Source organism: Pezoporus flaviventris, unplaced genomic scaffold (genome assembly GCF_033815535.1).
Source record: "Pezoporus flaviventris isolate CSIRO_AGI_PZ_B2104156 unplaced genomic scaffold, CSIRO_AGI_Pfla_v1 ptg000017l, whole genome shotgun sequence".
Taxonomy (NCBI): Eukaryota; Metazoa; Chordata; class Aves; order Psittaciformes; family Psittacidae; genus Pezoporus; species Pezoporus flaviventris.
Window position 1 is genome coordinate 157,872 of NW_026892565.1, and position 20,511 is coordinate 178,382.

The window sequence follows — 20,511 nt, forward strand, 5'->3', positions numbered from 1 at the left end:
CTGGACAGGGCTTGGAGCAAGCTGCTCTAGTGGAACGTGTCCCTGTCCATGGCAGGAGGTTGGAACTGGATGAGCTTTAGGGTCCCTTCCAAAACAAACCAGTCTGGGATTCTATGACTCTAAGTGTGTTGGAGCACTTCTCCTAACTGGAAAGGTTAAGAGGTGCATGGGGGAGGAGGTACAGCCAAAAGCAGAGGTTGAAAATACTTCGGGCTTTCTTGCTTGGTACTGCACGTTAGACTCAAATCAACCTTCCCATGTTGGGCAGCTCATTGGGCAAGGACAGAGCAGGAGAGGGGTGAGGAACAAAGTCAAAAGAATGAGAAGAGAAAGAAAGCATTTACCTTTGCATTCAGGGGCTGGACCACTCCACTGTCCCTTCAGGTCTTCATCCACTGTACAGTGAATCGTGGCATCTCCAATAAGAGCAAACCCCTCATTACAGCTGTAGGTTACAGCCATGCCAAAGGTGAAGTCTCTGTTCCCATTGGTGAGCTGCCCATTCTTGATAGGAGGAGGTGGTGAACAGGGAATAACTGCATGGAAAAGCAACAAGAACATTTCCATCAAATATGAAACTGAGGTCTAGCTACTAAACCCAAGGCCTCACTGCACAAATTACTCTTGAAATCCTGAATTTTACAGTGGATTAAATTAAGAAGCACCAGTAAGAGCAGCTCAAGCCCAGCATCAAGGCAGCTACACCAGTGCAGCTCCAACTGCTCTCTTAATGGCTCTGTGAAGGGTTTTCCCCTCTTACTTTCACAGTATGGAGGTGTTGTATCCCAGTCGACTCCTTTTCCCGATACCACACATTTGGCGTAAGGTGACTTCTTTAATTTGTACCTAAAGAAAGAGAAGTTCAGTACTTTCCAGACAACAACCCAGGAAGAGTCTTCCCCACTCTCCAACACTGCATGAAGTTCTTAACCAGAGGTTGTCCTTGCTAAGAAATAGGATCTGGCCATCTCAAAGACACTCAATAAGGGCACGAGTAAGAGATGAACTGAAGCAGTTCAGGGCTTTACCAAGCACACGCCTGTTACCAGATGCTCAACTCACTGAAGACATAGTATACGGTTTTACTGGGGAACAGCACTGGGAAACCAGAGAGGGGAGAGGGTGGATATTACTGCCTGTGCTCCCTGACTTCTGACCCCCCGCTGGTCCCCTTTAAGCAGTGATGCACTCACCCTGGATGGCAGGTGAATGTCACCACTGTCTCAAACAGGAAATCGGCTGCACTGACATTCCCGTTCTCTATCGTGGGAGGAGCACATTGCTGCCCTAGAGAAAAAGGAAACAGCACGGGAATGACTTCAAACCCAAGACGGCATGACCCAGATTTCAGAACAGCATCTCAAGCTTGTACAGATCACTCCCACTGTCAAAAGGAGAGGAAGAGAGATACTCACGTATGCAGAAGTCCACATCTGCAGACCAAGTTCCATCGTGCAGACAAGTGACAACAGAGGACTTCCCACTTGCTGCAGCATAACCTGGCTTGCACTGATACTTCAGCTCAGTTCCAGCAACAAAGCCCTCAGCCACAGCACTTGTTAACTCAGCAAAAGGGAAGTGTGGAGCAGGACCACAGTGGACTAACAAGTGGAGACAAAAGCAAGGTTAGTTACAGAAGAGTACCCAAAGGGTCTGCAACAACAGCAGTGAACTGCATGCTTGGAGCACACAACGCCTTAATTTGTTTAAGTCTCAGTGTCTGGGATACAGTTTGCACCCAACCTGTTAGCAAACAGCAGCATACATCACAGTTTGCTTAACTGGAGGTAAGTTAACATGCAGATGGGGAGCAGCTCTGCCTCAGAGACGCTCCTTTGCTGACCAGCAACCCAGCCTGCAGCACTGTGATTCAGCTGAGCTTGGAAGCCAAACCCCCGCTCCACCAGGTCTGGAAGTGGTGAAACAAGTCTGTCAGGTGTAGAAGCAGATTTTGTTCAGCCGGGAGAAAAGAAGGCCTTAGAGCAGCTCCCAGTGCTTAGGACCCAAGCCTGCATGCTCTGCAAGGGCATGGCTACAAGTGCACAAGGGTCAGAAGCTCTTAGACCTAATTCACTGCAATTGCTCTAGGAAATAAATTTGCTTGGACTCACATGGGTCACACGTTGGCAGAGGCGGCTCCCATGTACTGTCTGCTTCACATGTAACTACACTGCTACCATTCAAGAAGTGACCAGGACTGCACTCAAAGGTCACTGTATCTCTATACACGTGCCTAGTGCCGAAGCCAGATAACCTTCTCCCATTTCTCACTTCTGGATTTTCACATCTGACCACTGAAAGCGAAGGGAAGACAAGAAGAGTATGTGTTAGAAGAAGGAAAAGCCCTGCAGTGACACCAGAGATACTGCACAAGCAGCTTCCTAAGAGCACTGCTGTCCCTTCACTTTGAGGGAGGCAGGTCCCCAGCGGGGAACGAGTACTCCATGAACAGAGATGTCATTTAGGGACTGCATACACGAGAGCTTTGTTTCTCATTTGCAGGAAGCCCTGGCCATGGGCAGGGAGAGGGAGGTTGCCTGTGGGCTGAAGCATCCATTAAACCAAGCTCTGCCTCTAATCACTGTATTAAACTCCCTGGGAATCCTTTTAGACTCAAATCAACCTTTTCATGTTTGGGAGCTCATTGGGCAAGTACAGAGCAGGAGAGGGATGACAAACAAAGTCAAAAGAATGAGGAGAGAAAGAGCATTTACCTTTGCATTCAGGGGCTGGACCACTCCATTGTCCCTCCTTGTTTTCATCAGCTGTACAGTGAATTGTGGCATCTCCAATAAGAGCGTACCCTTCATTACAGCTGTAGGTTACAGCCATGCCAAAGGTGAAGTCTCTGTTCCCATTGTTGAGCTGCCCATTAATGATAGGAGGAGGTGGTGAACACGGAATAACTGCATGGAAAAGAAAGAACAGGGTCAGAACAGCAGCAAACTACCTGCGGCTGCTGGCCCCTGTATTCAATTTGCTCAGCTCCACTGAGAATGCTTGTTTGGGGGAGAGATAAGGAGTCAGTCTCATTAAAGGCTAATGGAATTTGCATTAGGAACCACGAAGAAACCATCCACCTGCCATTCCCAAACTACCAGTTATATTGTAATAGCCTCCAGGAAGAGATGTACATAAAACATTGAAGATCTGCTTACTGGCACAGTATGGAAACTTATCCCAAGTAACTTCATTGCCTTTAAGGACACATTGCGCAGACGGTGCCCCAAATAATCGGTACCTAAGAAAAGAAAAGGTTGAGTCTCTTTGGAAAAACTTGGGAAATTCAGAAAGTTACAGTTTTAACAAGATTATCTGGAGAAGCAGAACCCTCAGGAACAGGCCCCAGCTATTAAAAAGCTCTGAGTCCCTCATAGGTGCTGTCTGTAAGCATCATCTCCCCAGGATCCCAAGCCAACACTTACCCAGTGTTACAAGTATAGGTTATTGTGGCCCCAAACAGGAGATCTGTTGTATACTCAAAGTTCCCATTCATGATGTCCGGTGGTCCACACGACTTCCCTGGAAGGGCAAGTGGTCAGCATTATATGTCACACATATATTATATATATGATAATGAAACAGGTGACAGTGCTGCTCACACACAAATAGAAAGGAAATAAAAGCAGAGATAAAGCTAAGGGCAAATAAAAATCCAAGACACACAGTGAGAAAGGAAACTGGCAAGAGCGCAGTGGTCTTAGGGCAGAGGTCTTGGTCCAAAGGGAAGCAGAAGGGGATAGGTACTGACCCCAGGGGTAGTAAAGATGCATTACCAGGAGGGCATCAGACTCCCATGACCTTTTCCACGCCATCCCTTGTTTCTGTGCAAATCTACTATAGCTTTTACGCTATATCACCGGGTGGTAAAGTCATTAAGAAGGGCAGAGATCATCTCCCAGAGATTAAAGTTTCTAAGGAGGTGGGCACTTGTTGTCCACTGCCCTAAAACCGGTAACCCAGAGCATCCTTCGCAACTGTCTGGGATGCAGCAGAGATCCCTCCCCCCAGTCCCAGAGCCCGCAAGGGGTGAACCCACCGATGCAGAAGTCGGGGTCCACCGACCAGCTGGAATTGGAGCCACAGGTGACTACCGGGGCCTTGCCCCTGGCCATCGTGTACCCCGGGCGGCATCTGTATCTCAGCGCGGTCCCCACGGTGTAGGGCTCCTGCGGGGCCGCTGCGGGCTCCGCGAAGACAAACCGCGGCGGCTGCGGGCAGTCCCCTGCTTGCAGAGAGGATGATGGAGGGGGGGGTCTCGCCTCAGCCCTTCCCCGCACACCCACGGCCCCGGCCCCAGCCCCACGCCTCCCAGACCCCCTTCTCGCGGTCCTGGTTCCCCGCTCACCGCAGGCTCCGGGCAGCACCAGCAGCACCGCACAGAACCAGCGCAGCTCCATGGCCGGGAGCCAGCCGCCCTCCGCCGCGCACCGGAGCGGCCCTTTCCGGGCCGGGAGGGGCCCGGCCAGAGCCGGATCTCGTCACGGCTGTAGCACAATTAGCGGGGAAGGTTCCGGCTGCGGAGGGAAGGGGGGGTTTGGCTCTGCTGAGCCCCGCGGGGCGATGGCTCCCACGCCGCGGCCGCTTTCTCCCGTCGTGGTGTGAAATGACCCCGCTTAACGCCCGGGAGGCGGCCAGGCGCTGGGGTTCAGGTCTGCCCCCCGACTCTCCCCGGTGCTGAAGGAGGGTTGTTCTGACCTTGGAGCTCATTAACCCAGCGCGCATCCTGCCCGTCCCACGATCTGCCTTAAGTGATGCCGAAAGGCGCGGAAGTGTTTGCGCTGGGAGGTGCTCAGCTCGAGAGCGGATCGAAGCCACCCCCGGTCCTCCCGTCGAGAGCACTTGTCGGCCACCGTGTGTTGCACCGTGCCCACATCTCGTCATTGCACCTCTCCCTCAACCAGCTGAGGTTTAGGGAGCGCTGGAGGCACCCAGTTGGAAGGGATGGTCGAAAAGGGATGTCCTTAGCGGCATGTGTTAGTGGTGGACTTGGCAGTCCTGGGGTAATAATCGGACTTGGATCATTTTAAAGGCTTTTTCGAGCCTGGTTGATTCTATGATTCCATTGCCTCTCCTCCTCAAAGTAGTATCGGGTTTGCAGCCTCCAGCACAAGCCCATGGAAGTCTGCTGCATCCTGGTTTGATGTCAAACACAACAGCAAGATCAGTAACTGCACCTTTCAGTCCTACCCATAGCAATGTCTTTTGCCAGAACACCAATAAATTCAGTCTCTTGGCAAGCGCCAACAAAGCAGAAGGGTGATTTTTACAGCTTCTGTACCATCACTGTTAGTTTTGTCCCCAAAAGGAGTACAAGGAGTACAGACCAACAGGGAGCAGACAGTTTAATCCTTGAGCCCCTCGCTGCAGCTGCAGCCTGGTGTTTTGGGTGTGGGAATACTTGGGGTTGGGCAAGGGAAGGATGCACCTGGAGAGAAGCTCTCCCCTCCCCTGCCATTGCCCAGTACTGACGCGGGCTCTGCTCCAGCAGCAACCCCTGATTCCTAGGACAGGCTGGGCACCAGGATAGCACTGCAGCGCAACAGCAGCAATTACCTGATTCCATCTGGCAAAGAAGGAGACTGCAAAAGCCTTTAAAGTGCTCTATGAGAAGGTTTGATTAGTCAATATGGCAAAAACCCAACCCCCAGGATATTGCTTCTTTTATATTAGGTATAAAATGTTCCAGATATTCCCTTATTTACAGAACAGTTTTACTGTAAATACAGCTATTTCACACTCGTATCTGCACTCTAGTGAAGAAAACTCAGTTACAAAGTGATTAAAAAATATAACTAAATCTTGCAAGATTGTGTAATGAGGGTGTTTGCTATGAAAATATTTTCCTAGTGGAATGAAACTGGATTTTTCAAGCCTTACTTCAAAAGCTGTAAAAATAAGGTGGTTTTTTTTTCGTACTAAAGCAAACAAAAAGGTATTTAATAAACCAACGTGGTGCTGGATTTGCCAGGAATTTTGATTTTCCTGCTCTTCCACAAAGGAATTCTTCATGGTGAAGTCACACACTTGACTTCAGGTCACCTTTATTGCACTCCAAACTTCATCCCGACAGCGTCAGGAGTTAGTGTAGCAACCATCCCCTCCCTCCAGCCAGCTTTGTGGTGCTCAGGGTGCTCCAACCACTGGCAATTAGCCTGCAATAGGGAAGTGAGTGGTTAATCTGGGTTAGTCGGTGCGGCAGGGATGCGGCTTTGGGAGGAGCACCCAGTTCGTGGCACCGCATGGCCCCGCTGCGGTGACCCATTGTGGGTGCCCCTGTGCCCGTCCCTACCATGGAGTGCCTGGCAGAGGTGCACATGGGTGGGTGCTGCGCAGATGGGGCAGCGGTGGCAGCCAGGGGTGCCGGGGGGGATGAGGTGAACCTGGGTCCCCTCTCTGGCCAGGGGACACACGGAGCAGCTCCAGGTGTTGCTGTGCACAAGGGAGAGGTGCAGGCGGTCAGTGCAGGGCAGGCAGATGGGACCTTGTGGGCTGTGGAGAGAGCAAAGGGTGAGCCCTGATGGGGTCATATAGAATCACAGACTGGTTTGGGTCGGAGAGGAGCTTAACATCATCCAGGTCCAACCCCTGCTATGGGCAGAGCCACCTTCCACTAAAGCATGTGTCAGAAACCACTCCTTGCCAAGCCATACCGCACCAGCACCTGGTTCAGTACCAGTTTCGAAGGCTGGATCAGATGATCCTTGAGGTCCCTCCCAAGCTGGCTCTGATGACCTCAAGGATCATCACCTTTGAACCTGGTTTGAATCAGAACCTGGTTCTATGATTTTGTGGAACTAACCATGGCTAGGGGTGAGAAAAGCATCATAGGCCACAGGTGACATGAGGCTGATCCCCGTGGGGACAGCTGAGGAGCACAGGCTGATTGAGAGACACCCAAGGAAACCACATGAGCATCGTCCAAATAAACCTCAGCCCAGCTTCACCTCACTCTGCTTTGCAAGCAGGCACCACACTTTTGCCCTTACGCAGAGCTATAAGCAAGCAGAACCAACACCTCCTTGTAAACTAAATGGTCATTTCTTCATTTTAAGTGGTGAACTCTCGGTTTTGAGCACGCTGGGTGCATACCGTGGTGCCCACACTGGCCATACCACCCTCAACCCTCAGACCACCCTCACCCCTCACTCCACACTCACCTCTCATCCTGCTGTTGGGGCTGCTCCCTGGCCACCACGGGGCTGGTATCACACTGACCCACATGAGCACGCATCCAGCTTTCACAGACAGGACAGACGTGGTGGCCGCTGTGGAGAAGCACCACTGAGGATGTGCACTGAGTCTCTTCATGGAGACTCCAAAATCCCTGTGAAGTTTGGCATCTCCAGCTCCCCTGGTACTGGGGAACCACCCAGGATTCCAGATACCTGGGATCAGCTCCACCACAAACCTCCTGGCTTTGATAAAACCTGTGATTCTTTGTCTTTTCTGACACATCCTGCTTCATCAGAGAGCTGGAGCAGCTCTGCTCTGGAGCCAGGCTGAGAGAGCTGGGCTGGGGCAGCCTGGAGAAGAGAAGGCTCCTGAAGGGGAGACCTGAGAGCAGCTCCAGTGCCTGAAGGGGTTGCAGGAAACCTGGAGAGGGGCTTGGGACAAGGGATGTAGGGACAGGCCAAGGGGAATGGCTTTAACCTGCCAGAGGGGAGACTGAGATGAGCTCTTAGGCAGAAGCTCTTCCCTGTGAGGGTGCTGAGGCGCTGGCACAGGGTGCCCAGAGAAGCTGTGGCTGCCCCATCCCTGGCAGTGCTCAAGGCCAGGTTGGACACAGGGGCTTGGAGCAAGCTGCTCCAGTGGAAGTTGTATTTTTAAGTGGAAGACAAACCTTTCATGGTCCATGGGCTGCTCTGCATTGCTCTGCTCTGGAACAGCTCCTCCTGTCCCATCACCCCTCCACTCATCCACAGCTTTGGCAGGAGAGCTGAACACAGGGAAAGAGAGGAAAACCTGAATCCACCTGCGCGTGTGGCTTTCCAAGAATGACAGCTGCCCTGCAGAACAGGGCTGAAAGGAACCAAAAGAATTCAAACTGCAAAAGCTGCCCTGTCATAGAACGCTTTTTGTTGGAATGGACCTTAAAGCTCATCCAGTTCCAACCCCCTCCCATGGGCAGGGACACCTTCCACTCTACCATGTATTGACTGTTACAAGCTCTCCCCTGAGCCTTCTCTCTCTAGCCATGTATCAATGCTTTCTCCCCCCAGAAAGTGCCCTTTCCCTCTGGTTTGCTTCACAGGGACCCACGGTACCTCGTGCCTGCTGGGCTCTGGCTCTCCCCATCGCCGATGCTGGTGACCGAGTACGTTCGCGGTGCTGCAGGCTGGGAGCTCAGCCAGTGCTGGCAGACGGCACAGCCACGGCGTTCAGGCTCGCTGTGTGGGGCCAGGGCAGCGTGGAGCCGCTCCTCGCATGTGGGACACACGTGGCAACTCGTTGTGTGGCTGCAGGTGGGGAAGACAAGGGGGGAAACCCTCCTGAGGAGCCCTTGGGGCAACACGAAACCCTCCCGTGAAACCCTCTTTGGCAGCACCGCGTTCATTGCGTCACAGAATCCCAGCCTGTTTGGGTTGGAAGGGACCTTAAAGCTCATCCAGTTCCAACCCCCTGCTCTTGAACACTGCCAGGGGCTGTACCACTGTGGTCAGGCACGGCAGGCCAGAAATAACACTGGTGGGAGCAGTGGGAGTAGTCAGAAGAGCGGCACAAGCTTTTGGACAGATGAACAAGCAAACCTACCAAAAATAGGAATGCCACGGCACAGGCTGCTTCCCATCAGCCTTCATCTCTGGGTGCATCCCTGGATCCCTTCTGTTCGTCTCCTGCTTTTGTAAATGCATATTGAAAGAGCTGAAGAGACAGAAAGGAGAAATGCACAGAATAAAGAGCAACTGAGCAACATGGAAAGATCGTTCTAACCATGCACACATTTACCGAAGGCAATGGCCATCACTCAGAGTTCAAAGGAAACCCTTAGGGAAAGTTATGATTTATATGGGGCAGCTTAGGCTCACTTACTGGGTTTTATTGTCTTTCCGTCTCTTGATGATCCCAATGAGAATTCCAAGGACTACTGCGGGAGCTAATAAATAAAGAAGGAAAGCAGAACAAAACAATACAGAACAAATGCACCGAGAAACCGGTGTGGAATTTCAGCGAGATCCCACGGTTTGGTAAAAGACTGGCAGCAAAATTCCCTGAGATTCCATGCCCAGAGGCCGCCCTCAGCCAGGAGAACACCAACCCCCTCCTGTGTCTGAACAGAAACCGCAGCTCCATGCGGTCGTGCTGAGCTTGTGGAGGGTGTGATCCTTTTATAAAGCACCTCCTAATCCCTTCCTATTTTAAACATGCTCGCAACTTTTAGCACTTGATCCCTTTTGCAACCAGGATGCTCCAAGCCCCTCTAATCTCTTATCTTTCAACGTCTGCAAGGCTTTCTAAAGCAGCGTTATCCATGCAAGAGTGACAGGACGTACAGGTTTTGGTTTGGGTCTCACACTGGCTTCTTTGGCTCCTTTCATGTCATCCTCGCTTGATGCAATGTTTTATACTAAGACATAATCGAGCCGATGCTGCTGCATTAGATGATCTTAAGGTCCTTTCCTACCCTAACTATTCTATGATTCTATTACCTAATGGCAAAATCCACCCCTGAATCCTGACCAGAGTCTCTCAGTGCTAAGGAAATGAACAAACCAAAACCACTGACTCCAAGGATTGAACAGCAAATAACAGCTTTGGGGTAGAGAAGTGTATTTTCAGTTTTAAACTACTTACCAATGCAACTGGGGATGAGGACACTTGCTAGAGAAAAAACCAACGGCACTGACGTTAATAAAATGAAGCCAACAATGCAGCTAACTAAACGGGGTGTGTGTGTGTGTGTGTGTGTGTGTGCTGAATTCTTGCTCACAGAATGATGTTATTCAAACCCAGAAAACCACAGCACTGCTGAGATGACAAAATGCTCTAAACCAATCTGTCATTAGCTACACTCATCATTATGCTCCTCTTGAGTCCCTTGCCCCACTGCCGGAGCTGAGGTCCATAGCCCCAGGCTACCTCCACCCTCACCAACATCCACATACAGCCAAGATAACATCAGTGGGTTCTACTGAAATATTTGGCTGCATGGAGGGAGATCCAAGCATCCAAATGCAACCCTGCATCACATCAGCCAAGGGGTCACGCAGTTGGGATCAGAGAGAGAAGGGGATCAGACCAGGGAATAAGCCCGTGCAACCCCTTTAGAAACTGGAAAATGGACCCACCAAAGCAGTAAAGGCAGCAACAACAGTGAGAGGACCTGATGTGGGTGCAGTTAGTGCAATTGAAAGGTTTCTGAGGCAGAAAGGCTCTCCTGGACTCTTACCTAGCCAGTGGCCATTCTCTGCTGTCTTTTCTTCCGAGGGTTTGGTTTGGTTTGCTGCTGCTGTAGTGCTAACTGGAGAGAGAAACAAAGGAAAACCAGTCAAAATTGTATTTTATTTAATCCTCCATTTATATATGATACAGAGACTACTTCAGATAATAGAATTTATTATGGGCAGGTGACTTGTGTATGTGTGGCTATGACAACAAGGGCTGCAGAAGAGTCACCTGGGACCTCTTGGTGACAATACAGCTGTAGGACAGAGGGAATCTGCTGCCCTGTTTGGCTTTACAGCCCGGTTAAGTGCACAGCAAGAGCAGGATGATTACCCAGGCATGCTTACCCCTGCATTCCGGAGGAGGCCTGCTCCAGACACCACTGACCCCGTTCTCTGTTGTACAATGAAGGGTCTCATTTCCCACAAGCTGGAGCCCAGGGTCACACGTGTACATCACGACTGAGCTGTATGTGAACTCCTCTGTCCCACTGCTGTTATGCTTCCCATTGGGAATAGCTGGAGGCGGAGGACAAGAAATAGCTGGGGGGGGAAGAAAACAGTGACCGTGAGATGCTTTCTCCACAACGTGAAGAGAGAAAAACCAAGAGCTGCTTGCACATGGGCTGCAATGGAGGGAAGCAGGAGCAGGAGCGCTGTTCCCACTCTCAGCACACAGTTACTTTCCAGCCCTTCCTGACCTGCTGTCCTGTGTACACCAGGCAGCACAGCCTGCAGGGACACCAGCCCTTCTGGGTTCCTCCTTTGTGGCTTTCACATGCAAAAGGGAAGAGTGATGATAGAATCACAGAGTCCCAGTCTGGTTTGGGTTGGAAGTGACCTTAAAGCTCATCCGGTTCCAAGCCCCTGCCATGGGCAGGGACACTTCCCACTAGAGCAGCATCAAGGCTGGTCCCTGCTGTCACCACACCAGAGATACTGACCTGACCTCACACGGTAAAATCAACACATGGTTCAGTATTTCAAGTGCTGGAGAGCTTCACTTACCCTGGCAAGCTGGAATTTGGCTCCAGGCAACATCCCCTTCCCTTATGGAACACCGGACAAGAGGTGACTCTCCCTTTAATGTGTACCTGCAAAAGGCACATCCCCAAATCTGCTTGTTGGCAGCACCCAAGCATGTGTCATATCTCCCCCAGAGGTGCTTAGGACTCAACAGGCAGAGCCCCGTGCCCCAGCACACACACAGGGTGATGGGAATGGAGGGTCTTCACACTCACCCATGGTTACAAACTACATCTGCTCTTGCACCCAGCAGATGATCATTGGTAATAACTTTGCCATGTTCTGGATTTGCTGGAATACCACAAGATTTCCCTAAAAAAGAGTGAGATTATCCCAATGTCATCCCCAAACAGAGTCCATCACCCAGCGGGCAATAGCCAGTTCATGCACAGAGCTGAGGGGTTTGGTTATTCCAAGTCTGTGTACAACAAGGGTGCTGGGTGCTACCCCACAGAGCTAGCACCCTACCCCATACACAAGCCACCTATTCATACACTTCAGCTCAGGTTAGTGACTTCCCACAGCCCTCCATGACTGGTCAGTTAACTGACATATAGTTACACCATCGATTCCTTACTACACGTGCTCAGGGAAGGGCCTTTTAACCTGGACAGGGATCTTTTGACCTATAGGCATGATTTTTAGTATTATACTGAGGCTATAATGAGGATAGTTCCCCTAAAGGACACTCTAATCCCATTATGCTGACACATCAGAGTCATATCTTGATGATGTCCATGTGTCTTCAAGATGTACCAGGCTTCAAGGATAGTTTTTCCTGATTGGAGATTCCTCAGGCTTGTTTCTTAATGTGCCTACACAAAGCCTCCTCCCTGGTTATCGATTCTCTTTGTTAGGCAGTGTTGTTTCCAGGTTACCCTGACCTTTGGGAAGCTCTTGTATCTCTTCAGGCTTTTCCACAGTAAAGTGTCAGCTTCATAATTATGTGTCTACACAAGTCCCAGTTTTTTAACTATATGCCTATAATGCTTAAGAAACTGCAAGGATGGGGGAAACCCCACAGACATCACAGCATGGCAATGTCAAACCTGGCATCTGGTGGTGTTTCGTGCCAAACATCATCAAACAGAAGCAATCCTAAAACACAACTCAGACGTAGCACTTGGAATGCAGCCCCGCGGATGCAGCTGGGGAAGGATGCTGAAGCGAAGGGAATGACACAGGGACACTCACTCTGACACAGCTGAGGAACCTCTGACCATGTTAAGTCCTCAAGACACGTGCTGGTGGGGAGCTGGTCTGTGGTGTTCCTGTAGCCTGGGCGGCAGCCGTACTTCACTGTGGTACCAACTCCATAGAAGTTCTGGGTTTCATCTTGCTGTGATACTTTAGCAAAAAGCACCCGGGGGGGGCTGGGGCAGCTGCCTGGGAATGACAACGACACCCTGAGCGTGCAGGTAGAAAGCCAAGGTAACAGTGTTCTGCGTTCATAGAACCGTGCAGTGGTTTGGGTTGGAAGGGACCCTAAAGCTCCTCCAGCTCCAACCCCTGCCACGGGCAGGGACCCCTTGCACTAGAGCACCTTGCTCCAAGCCCTGTGTCCAACCTGGCCTTGAGCACTGCCAGGGATGGGGCAGCCACAGCTTCTCTGGGTAACCGGTTACTGGGCAACCTCCTTTGCCAGCTTCGCCATTGAAGCATTTAAGGTGGGAAGAGCAGCCAGTTCTTCCCGGCAGTGCCAAATCTTCCCCCGAGCTAACCCTTGTGACAGCGGTGCCAGCCTCTCCCCTCGTCCGTCTGCTTCCACGAGCCAACAACCTGCTTTTATTGCTGCATGAGCACCAGCACATGGCTCCAACAACCTAAGCAGGGTTGGGAAAAAGGGTCAGCGAGAGGTTCTCTGCTGAGCAACTTCATCGTGCATCACTTTGGGTGAGGAAACCCTTGAGGCTGCGGTTGCTAAAGCAGCGAACGCTTTCACAAGCAGTGGATGTTTTCACAAGCAGAGTTCCCCTCTAAGCAACTCTTTCCATAGAAAGTGAAATACTTACGCCCACAGAACTCCGGGAGGTTGGACCACTGGGAGGTGGCAAGGCACTGTATGGTATCTGAGAGCAAGGGGAGCTTCGTGTAACCCGCACGGCATCTGTACGTTACCATGGAGCCGACGCTGAAGCTTTCCCGGTGTTGAGGGTCCTCCAGGGGCTCTGCATTGCTTATGGTTGGCAGTGGCCCACAGTCACCTGGAGTAAAACAAACCTGGATTTAATGGGGTGCCTGCTGCCAGCGTGAGTACCCGGGGCAGGGCACAGCATGGGTTTGGGACACGCAGAGTGCAGGACAGCGCAGCACATGCACCCCTGACGTGCACCCGCAGTAGAGCAGAGCATGCGTGGAGCACACAGACACATGGACAACACACATGTACAGGACACACGCACCCAAATGAAACACATGCAGCCACGACGCACATCCACAACGCGCACCTACGGTAGCACAGCACACGTGGAGCACATAGAGAACATACGTGCATAGGGCATATACATCCGCACACAGCTTACACTGCATGGAGCACACACATGCATGGAGCACGCACATGTAGGGGGGGACATGCACGCACATGTAGGGGGGGACATGCACCCACATGGAGCACACAAGCCCCGCAGCACACACCCACAGTGGAACACAGCATGTGTGGAGCACATGGAGCTCACAGACACACGGAGCGCGTGCATTCACGGGGCTCACACACGGAACACCAGTGCTCACCCTCCACCACCTCCCGTCCCCGTGTGCTCACCCCAAGCCGCGGGCAGCAGCAGCGGCAGCAGCAGCGCAGGCAGGAGCGGGCGGCGGCGGCCGGAGCCCATCACCGCCGCGGCGCGCCGGGACCAGGACCCAAGCGGAGCGGAGCAGCGGGTGCGCAGCCGGGAGCGGCCCCAGCAGGGCGGGGAGCGGGGCCCCTCCCGGAGCAGCTGAGAGGGAGGGAGGGAGGGAAGGGACGGGAAAGGAGATGCTGCAGCCGCCAAAGGTGGGGCAGCGCAGCTCGCTGTGGTACCACCGTGCAGCCCCGCTCCTGCACACGCTTTCAGTGAAGGACAAGCAGGTGATGGCCCGTGGGACACAAGGTAAGGAGCAAAGGGATCTGTGCGTACCTGGGATGCAGCTGGGCACCCGTGGGTACCATCTGCCGCTGGCCAGGCACCGCACCGTGCTGGTGGCTCCCAGGGGCACGTAGCCGGGGTCGCACGTGAGCGTGGCTGTGCTGCCCGAGGTGAAGTTCCGTGCAGGTCCCAGCTGTCCATGGGTGATATCTGGGACGGGGCACTGAGCCTCTGGGGATCACCGGCTCCCAAACCAGTTCCAAGCATCACCTGCCTGTCCCTAGGAAGAGGCTTCCTGGAAGAGAGGTTTTTCTGCAAGGAGAGAGGAGAAGGGAGCTTTCCTCCGGTCCGAGGGATGCACAGGGGACCAGAGGGCTCTAAACCAGCTCCACTTTGAAGCTGCTGATTGAGCTGCTTCTCTAACACCCATGCACAGAACAAGGCAGCGTTTCCACTGTCACTCTCCCAGTTAGACATGCAGCTCCTCACATGGAAGGGGAGGCTCAGGGATGTCCTAAGGCCCAGGCAGGCACAGGAGCAGTTTGTTCAGCTCCATGCCTGCACTGGGAAGCTGCTCTGGGCTCCCTGCCCTCCACACGGATTGCAGGAAGAGCCAAAGGAAAGGTTGTGGCTGTGTTTGCTGCCCTGTCCCGCTCTGATGAGCAGTGCTGCTGCTAAGGGGGATGTGTCACCCCACCCCGAGGAAAGGGCAGCCAGCAGCATCCCATCTGCCTCCCTCTGCCTTTGTTATCCAGGAAACGCTGATGTTGCCGCTGGAAAGCTCCATCATTTTATTTTAGTTTACTTCCCCCACTTGATTTCCCTTTCCAATACAATTTAAGCTCCAAGCATACCTAACAAAAGCACCTGCAACGAGGCCAAGGGATGTTTTCATGAGGGAGGAGTCAAGCAGCCTGGATAACATATTCCTTTCAAACACTTCCTTGTGACCACGCTGACAGGTCATATAGAGATGTCTTGGCCACATTACAGGTCACTGGTCACTGAGCTGGGATGGTGGCTGCACAATACAACAGGAGGTTGCTAAGAGGAAAAAGGAGGTGTTAAATGTAGGGGAATTCTCTTGTAAGAGCTGTCAGCAATGACCTCAGCAAGGGAGAGCAAGATGCGCACAAGTATTTGGCAAAGAGCTCTTGCAACACTTGGGTTTCAGGGAGTGGCTGGGTTCTTACGTACTCAGAAGAGCCAAGTGCTCGAGGTTCAACCCAGTGGAATCTCCTCAACAGAGCTCAGATGAGCCCCTTGAACCAGGCTGTTTTCCTACCTGAGGCCATGCAGGAGCATCTCTACCTGCCCAAACCATCAGGCCCAGCTCAGCCCGTCCCCCTGCCCCCATTTACTGCCCCATTTTAACCCAGTAACGGCCCGAGCACCGAAACCTCCTGCTCTGGAGCTGCCCCAGCAGCTGAGCCCTGCGATAGCGGCTCTGCCCTGCTCAGCTGGAGCCAGCAAGAGCCACTGGCTTTATCTTGCCCTGACATCCCTTCCCCATGCTGCAGAAATCAGGCCAAGCAGATGGTGATGGCAGAAGCGACAGCACAGAGGGGAGCCTGACCCACGCTGCTCTGTGTGTGCTCACGCTGCGAGGCTTGGACCTGGAACAGCACGAGCTTTCCAGCAAACCAGGGCTGAGCTGCTGGAGCTGCTCTTGGCTTTCCACAGACCTCGGCTCCTTTCCATCCTTGGGCAGGGCAGCAGCTCCCAGCTCCCAGAGCCTTCCTGGAGATGTCCCTGGGTCTGCCCGGGCTGAGCTGGGGAGCCACAGCTCAGGACCAGGACACTGAGCAGGATTAAGGCAGGTGTGCCTTACTGGTAACATCACTTACCAGAAACACTCACATTCCCAAACATTCCTGCGTGCATTTTCTTTCTTTTTCTGAAGAAACCAAGTTAAATTTTCATATGAGGCCATTTAGAAAAGAAACAAGAGTGCTGATAAAGAACCCCAAATCTGAACATTGCCAACACGTATCTAAAAGCTGATACCTTCCTGAAAACAGCGTCAGCTATGGAAAGGGAAGAGCAGGCAGCTGAATTCACAGGCTACCCTTTATAAGCAATTACCATTTATTACTAATTGCAAGTAAAATCCCATTAAGACTTTGGGAGCTTTAATGTTCAGTGTAGAGCAAAGACAGTAGCCGGCCAGCAGCATAACCCTGCCATTTCCAGGTTCTCTCTTGCAGTGTGACCACACAGGAGGGTGTATTTAGCAGTTCCTTCTCTGTGTCTGGGAGGAGTCCATGTGCTCCCAGCCCGCAGCGTTGCAGAGGGGCCTTCCTCCCTCGGGACAGCAGAATTGGCTTCTTCATGGCTGGTAGGTACCCAGTGGCTGTTATTGTTCATGTCTGAACAGAGATAGGAACTGCAGAGCACTTGGGTCTGAGACAGAAAACACTTTAGCTGAAGAAAGTGCTTCAAGTACGGAAGGTACACAGATCAACATTCGATTTAGCATCTAAAATACTGTGGTTTCCTAACAGAAATGAGCTCCTAACTTTGCAGGGGGGAAGTCAGTACTTGGCTTTCAGCACAACCCTGCCTGGGTGTATCTGCAACTGGAGCATGCTGCAGCCAGGAATTCCTGGGCAGTGAAGGGAGCAGCTCATCTTGGCTGATCGCTGTGGGTCTTTTACAGCCTCTCCTGTGCACTGGTATGTGTGGTGCTGCCTGCGAGCAAGGAGATCTGCAGGTGCGGAAACACTGAGTTGGACTGGCTGAGATATAACCGAGCTCCACCAGAACCTCTGCAGAGGGCTGGGGGCTTCCTGAAGATCTGCAGCTTCCCAGCCTGAAGGAAAGGCTGAAAAGATCCATAGGGAATCCTGACTGCATTCAGGATGTTGCTGGAAATTGCTGAAAGAGAGAAAAGCTCAGCTGGGAATGGGCAAACTCTTGTGTGATTTTCAATCAGTTAATGGAACATTAAAACCTAACCATCATTTTAAAAGATACCTCCCAATGGGTGCTCTGTCTTGATCGTTATCACTTCCAATTGCATGCTTGCAGTCCCCACCCAGACACCATTCCCAACACTCACCCTTTTTATGGGTACAAGAATCCTTTGCACCGGATAGGAAATCTGTTGTAGCAACACTTCTGCCACCTCCAGCTTCTCCGGGCTGCCCATGACCTCGCTGGTGTGGAACAAGGTCTGTGTTAGTACATTGCCTCTCGCTGCTGAACAAGGAGAGAAGTCCCAACACTCTTAAGGCCACATGGGCCAAAGTTACCTCTTGCTTTTCAATATGGCAAAAACTGAGCTAAATCAGATCTGTGCTAAATCAGATGAGGGCAAGGAAAAAACTGCTGAAATACCTTTAATACAAAGCAAAGCTTTTGTAAGAGGAGGTCAATGCAGTCAAATCTCATAGAAGGCAAGAACACAACAAAAAAGAAATCACTTACTTCCACAAAATGATGCAACTTGAGACCGTTTTAAGTTCTCAAAGCAGCCAGCTTGGGGGAGGATGCCAGAGATGCCCATGTACTTCGGAGGACACATGGATCCTTGGCTGGTCCAAGGAGAATGGTAGGGTTTGGTTTTGTACAAAGGAACAACGAATCTCAATGGGGAGGTAGCACAGCTCCTGGACACTGAAGAGGAACATGGGCGAAAATGGCAGTTCCAGGTATAGGAGCAAGCAGGGAGTTTCACTGATGAGTTCCCCTGAACTCCAGTGATCCTACAGGGACTGACCTGGTGTCTTGGAGAAAGAAGAAGAATGGGAGTAAGAGATGGTATTTTGGAGTGACTTTTTATAAAGGCTGAGCTTCATTTCCCATTTCGAAGCCTTCTTCTTAGCTGGGTGGATGGCTTTTTGTTGGGAACCTGAAAGAATGAAAACCATGGTGTGAAATGGCTTAAATGTGATAAAGGAGCAAATTCAGCTGGGAAACGTGGGTCTTGATTCAGTGTAAGATCCTTCCGACTCACTTTGGGGAGGAGGACTCCTTTCCATTTGTTTTACTCCAAGTTTGACAGGTAGCTTTTTCTCTAGGGTATAAAGAGTAAGCATCGCTTAGCACCGCACCTTTCTTACACAGCCCTTTCCTTACTCACTTCAGCACTGCTTTTCTCCCTCTTTCAAATTGCAGTATGACTTACACCTGGCATACCCTGTACTAAGCAATCACAGTATTTTAAGCTGGTGCATCCTAAATACTGAATTCACAATAAATACTAAACTCAGATGAAACCACCTTTGCACGCAGGCACAGCTCTGCTCCAGACTCCCTTTGTTTTGTCCATACTGGTACAGCGGATGCTCCCATTCCCAACGAGCTGGAAGCCAGAGTCACAGCTGTAAGTCACGGTGGAGTTATAAGCAAAGGTTTTTACACCTTCACCGTCATGTTTTCCATTGCTAATGTGAGGAGGTGAAGAGCAGGTAATTACTGCAGGGAAAAAGGTCAACATAAGCATTGCTAAAAGCTTTAGTAATAATGAAAATGCAAAAGGTTTCTTGAGTCCATCTAAAACTCAAAGACAATAAACTTCCGGACAGCTGACGAGGGGTAAAAACTGGCACTGAGATCTTCCTTGATTCTCTTTCTTTTTGTTCTTTCTGTTGTCACATCTTTCTCCTTCTCCATTCCCAGGGTCCCAGAGCACCAACAGACCCCTTGCCATGCCCTGGCTGGTGGTTCCTGCAAGCCTCATCCCATCGACTTCGCTGCAGCCTTAAGTCATGAGAAAATAGGTTGAACTTGTGGGAACAAAACTGCTGAAAGGCAGTGTCAGCAGCACAATGGGGATTTCTCAGCTGCGGTGGTGGTGGTGGAGCTGCCGCATAACATAACAAAAACAGTGTATGAAGACAGGCTTAGACTGGACATTAGGATCTACTGGAGCAAAGTCAGAAATAAGGGTGGATTAACCTTACATTCACAAGTTGGAAGTGTACTCCATGCAACATCGTTCCCTTTAAGCTGACACTGGATGAAATGACTCCCGTTTAATCTGTACCTAAGTGAGAATACACAAGACAAGAAGCATTTGCGTAACTATTCAGAAACAGAGAATGCAGGTTTTTTCCCGTTACCTGTCTGCTCAAGAATGGAGAAAAGGCAAATTTAAAGCAAGCAGATGTGCACACTGATGCACACACTGATAACAGGAGAGCTCCTTCACCTTGCTGTCTGCCAGGATTCTTATTAACCTGGTTTTTAGGTGATTCTCTGCTTTGGAGTGAGCATCTTCCATTGCAAGGATGGGAGCATGTGCTGAATCCTAGAATGGTTTGGGTTGGAAGGGATCCTAAAGCTCCCCCAGCTCCAACCCCTGCCACGGGCAGGGACCCCTTCCTCTAGAGCAGCTTGCTCCAAGCCCCTGTGTCCAACCTGGCCTTGAGCACCGCCAGGGATGGGGGATGCGAATGCCAGACAGCACTGAGGTTAGCCACGGATTCCCACACGGGCTCGGGTTTGCTGAATCAGGAACTGTTTCCCCCTGTCTGCTTCCTGGCGGAGAACAGCCCTGGGATTGATGCTGCTGGCATCCAGTGCCTTTCCCACGCCACTGCCTCCCACTGGGATGAGGGGGTGAGGTGAGGAGCTCCCTCCTGAGCTCATGCAGCAGCTCTAAAGGCTGGGACTCAGCCGCAGCTGCTGCTCACACCCCAGCAGTGCTGCAGTACCCGGTGTGCTGGACCTGCTGACAGCCCCGCTGCGGCGGTGGAGGGCAGGCTCCCCGCAGGCTCCAGTGCTGCCTCCTCCCTGGCACGTTGCTTTTGGGTCGTAAAGGTGTAGCTGTTCTGCCAAAGGCTTGCCAGGAAAGCCAACAACAGCAGGGACCAGTGAGGGGCAGTGAGGGTCTCTGTGTCATTTGGGATGGATTGGCTTCCTGGAAGCTCCATACATCTTGTCCTGACAGCACCAGCACCTTTCCCAACCTCTGATTTACATCCTTCTGCTCAAAAAAAAAAAAAAAATCACCATTTGGGCAGGATCGATAGTATCTGATCTTGCTTATACAGATAACGTTATTCCTCCACCCTGATGTGGTGTTTCCA

At 51.6% G+C, this 20,511-nt stretch overlaps 2 protein-coding genes across 2 annotated transcripts in view; both read right to left on the bottom strand.

Annotated features, from left to right (window-relative positions):
* LOC133270094 (complement receptor type 1-like) overlaps window positions 1-20,511 on the bottom strand; it is a 33,619-nt gene that overhangs the window by 3,227 nt on the left and 9,881 nt on the right. Inside the window, exons 2-25 of the mRNA XM_061454976.1 lie at window positions 14,528-14,707; window positions 13,424-13,615; window positions 12,606-12,797; window positions 11,627-11,723; window positions 11,394-11,479; window positions 10,734-10,928; window positions 10,391-10,462; window positions 9,796-9,822; window positions 9,034-9,097; window positions 8,755-8,865; window positions 8,268-8,459; window positions 7,844-7,939; window positions 7,161-7,268; window positions 6,182-6,492; window positions 4,349-4,477; window positions 4,040-4,225; window positions 3,426-3,522; window positions 3,159-3,241; window positions 2,715-2,906; window positions 2,112-2,294; window positions 1,416-1,601; window positions 1,194-1,287; window positions 761-846; window positions 345-536 (exon numbers count right to left, since the gene is read on the bottom strand). Coding sequence (XP_061310960.1) covers window positions 345-536; window positions 761-846; window positions 1,194-1,287; window positions 1,416-1,601; window positions 2,112-2,294; window positions 2,715-2,906; window positions 3,159-3,241; window positions 3,426-3,522; window positions 4,040-4,225; window positions 4,349-4,477; window positions 6,182-6,492; window positions 7,161-7,268; window positions 7,844-7,939; window positions 8,268-8,459; window positions 8,755-8,865; window positions 9,034-9,097; window positions 9,796-9,822; window positions 10,391-10,462; window positions 10,734-10,928; window positions 11,394-11,479; window positions 11,627-11,723; window positions 12,606-12,797; window positions 13,424-13,615; window positions 14,528-14,707 — 3,351 coding nt within the window. The remainder of the gene's footprint in view (window positions 1-344; window positions 537-760; window positions 847-1,193; window positions 1,288-1,415; window positions 1,602-2,111; window positions 2,295-2,714; window positions 2,907-3,158; window positions 3,242-3,425; window positions 3,523-4,039; window positions 4,226-4,348; window positions 4,478-6,181; window positions 6,493-7,160; window positions 7,269-7,843; window positions 7,940-8,267; window positions 8,460-8,754; window positions 8,866-9,033; window positions 9,098-9,795; window positions 9,823-10,390; window positions 10,463-10,733; window positions 10,929-11,393; window positions 11,480-11,626; window positions 11,724-12,605; window positions 12,798-13,423; window positions 13,616-14,527; window positions 14,708-20,511) is intronic.
* Window positions 17,543-19,106, bottom strand: LOC133270042 (complement decay-accelerating factor, GPI-anchored-like). The gene is made up of 5 exons (XM_061454872.1): window positions 18,701-19,106; window positions 18,435-18,494; window positions 18,198-18,329; window positions 17,906-18,094; window positions 17,543-17,634 (listed from the first exon to the last, which is right to left on the bottom strand). Exons 1-5 carry the CDS (start codon window positions 18,921-18,923, stop codon window positions 17,543-17,545), a joined length of 696 nt encoding a protein of 231 aa, XP_061310856.1. The 5' UTR covers window positions 18,924-19,106.

Bases quoted from the DNA above. Each gene is read 5' to 3' on its own strand.
- LOC133270042 (XM_061454872.1), bottom strand. From the start codon at position 18,923: ATGCTTATGTTGACCTTTTTCCCTGCAGTAATTACCTGCTCTTCACCT. The intron at 18,495-18,700 runs GTGGTTTCATCT...TTTATACCCTAG, and splicing joins AGCTGTGCCTGCGTGCAAAG to AGAAAAAGCTACCTGTCAAA. The intron at 17,635-17,905 runs GTAAGTGATTTC...GTTCCACACCAG, and splicing joins AGTTGCATCATTTTGTGGAA to CGAGGTCATGGGCAGCCCGG.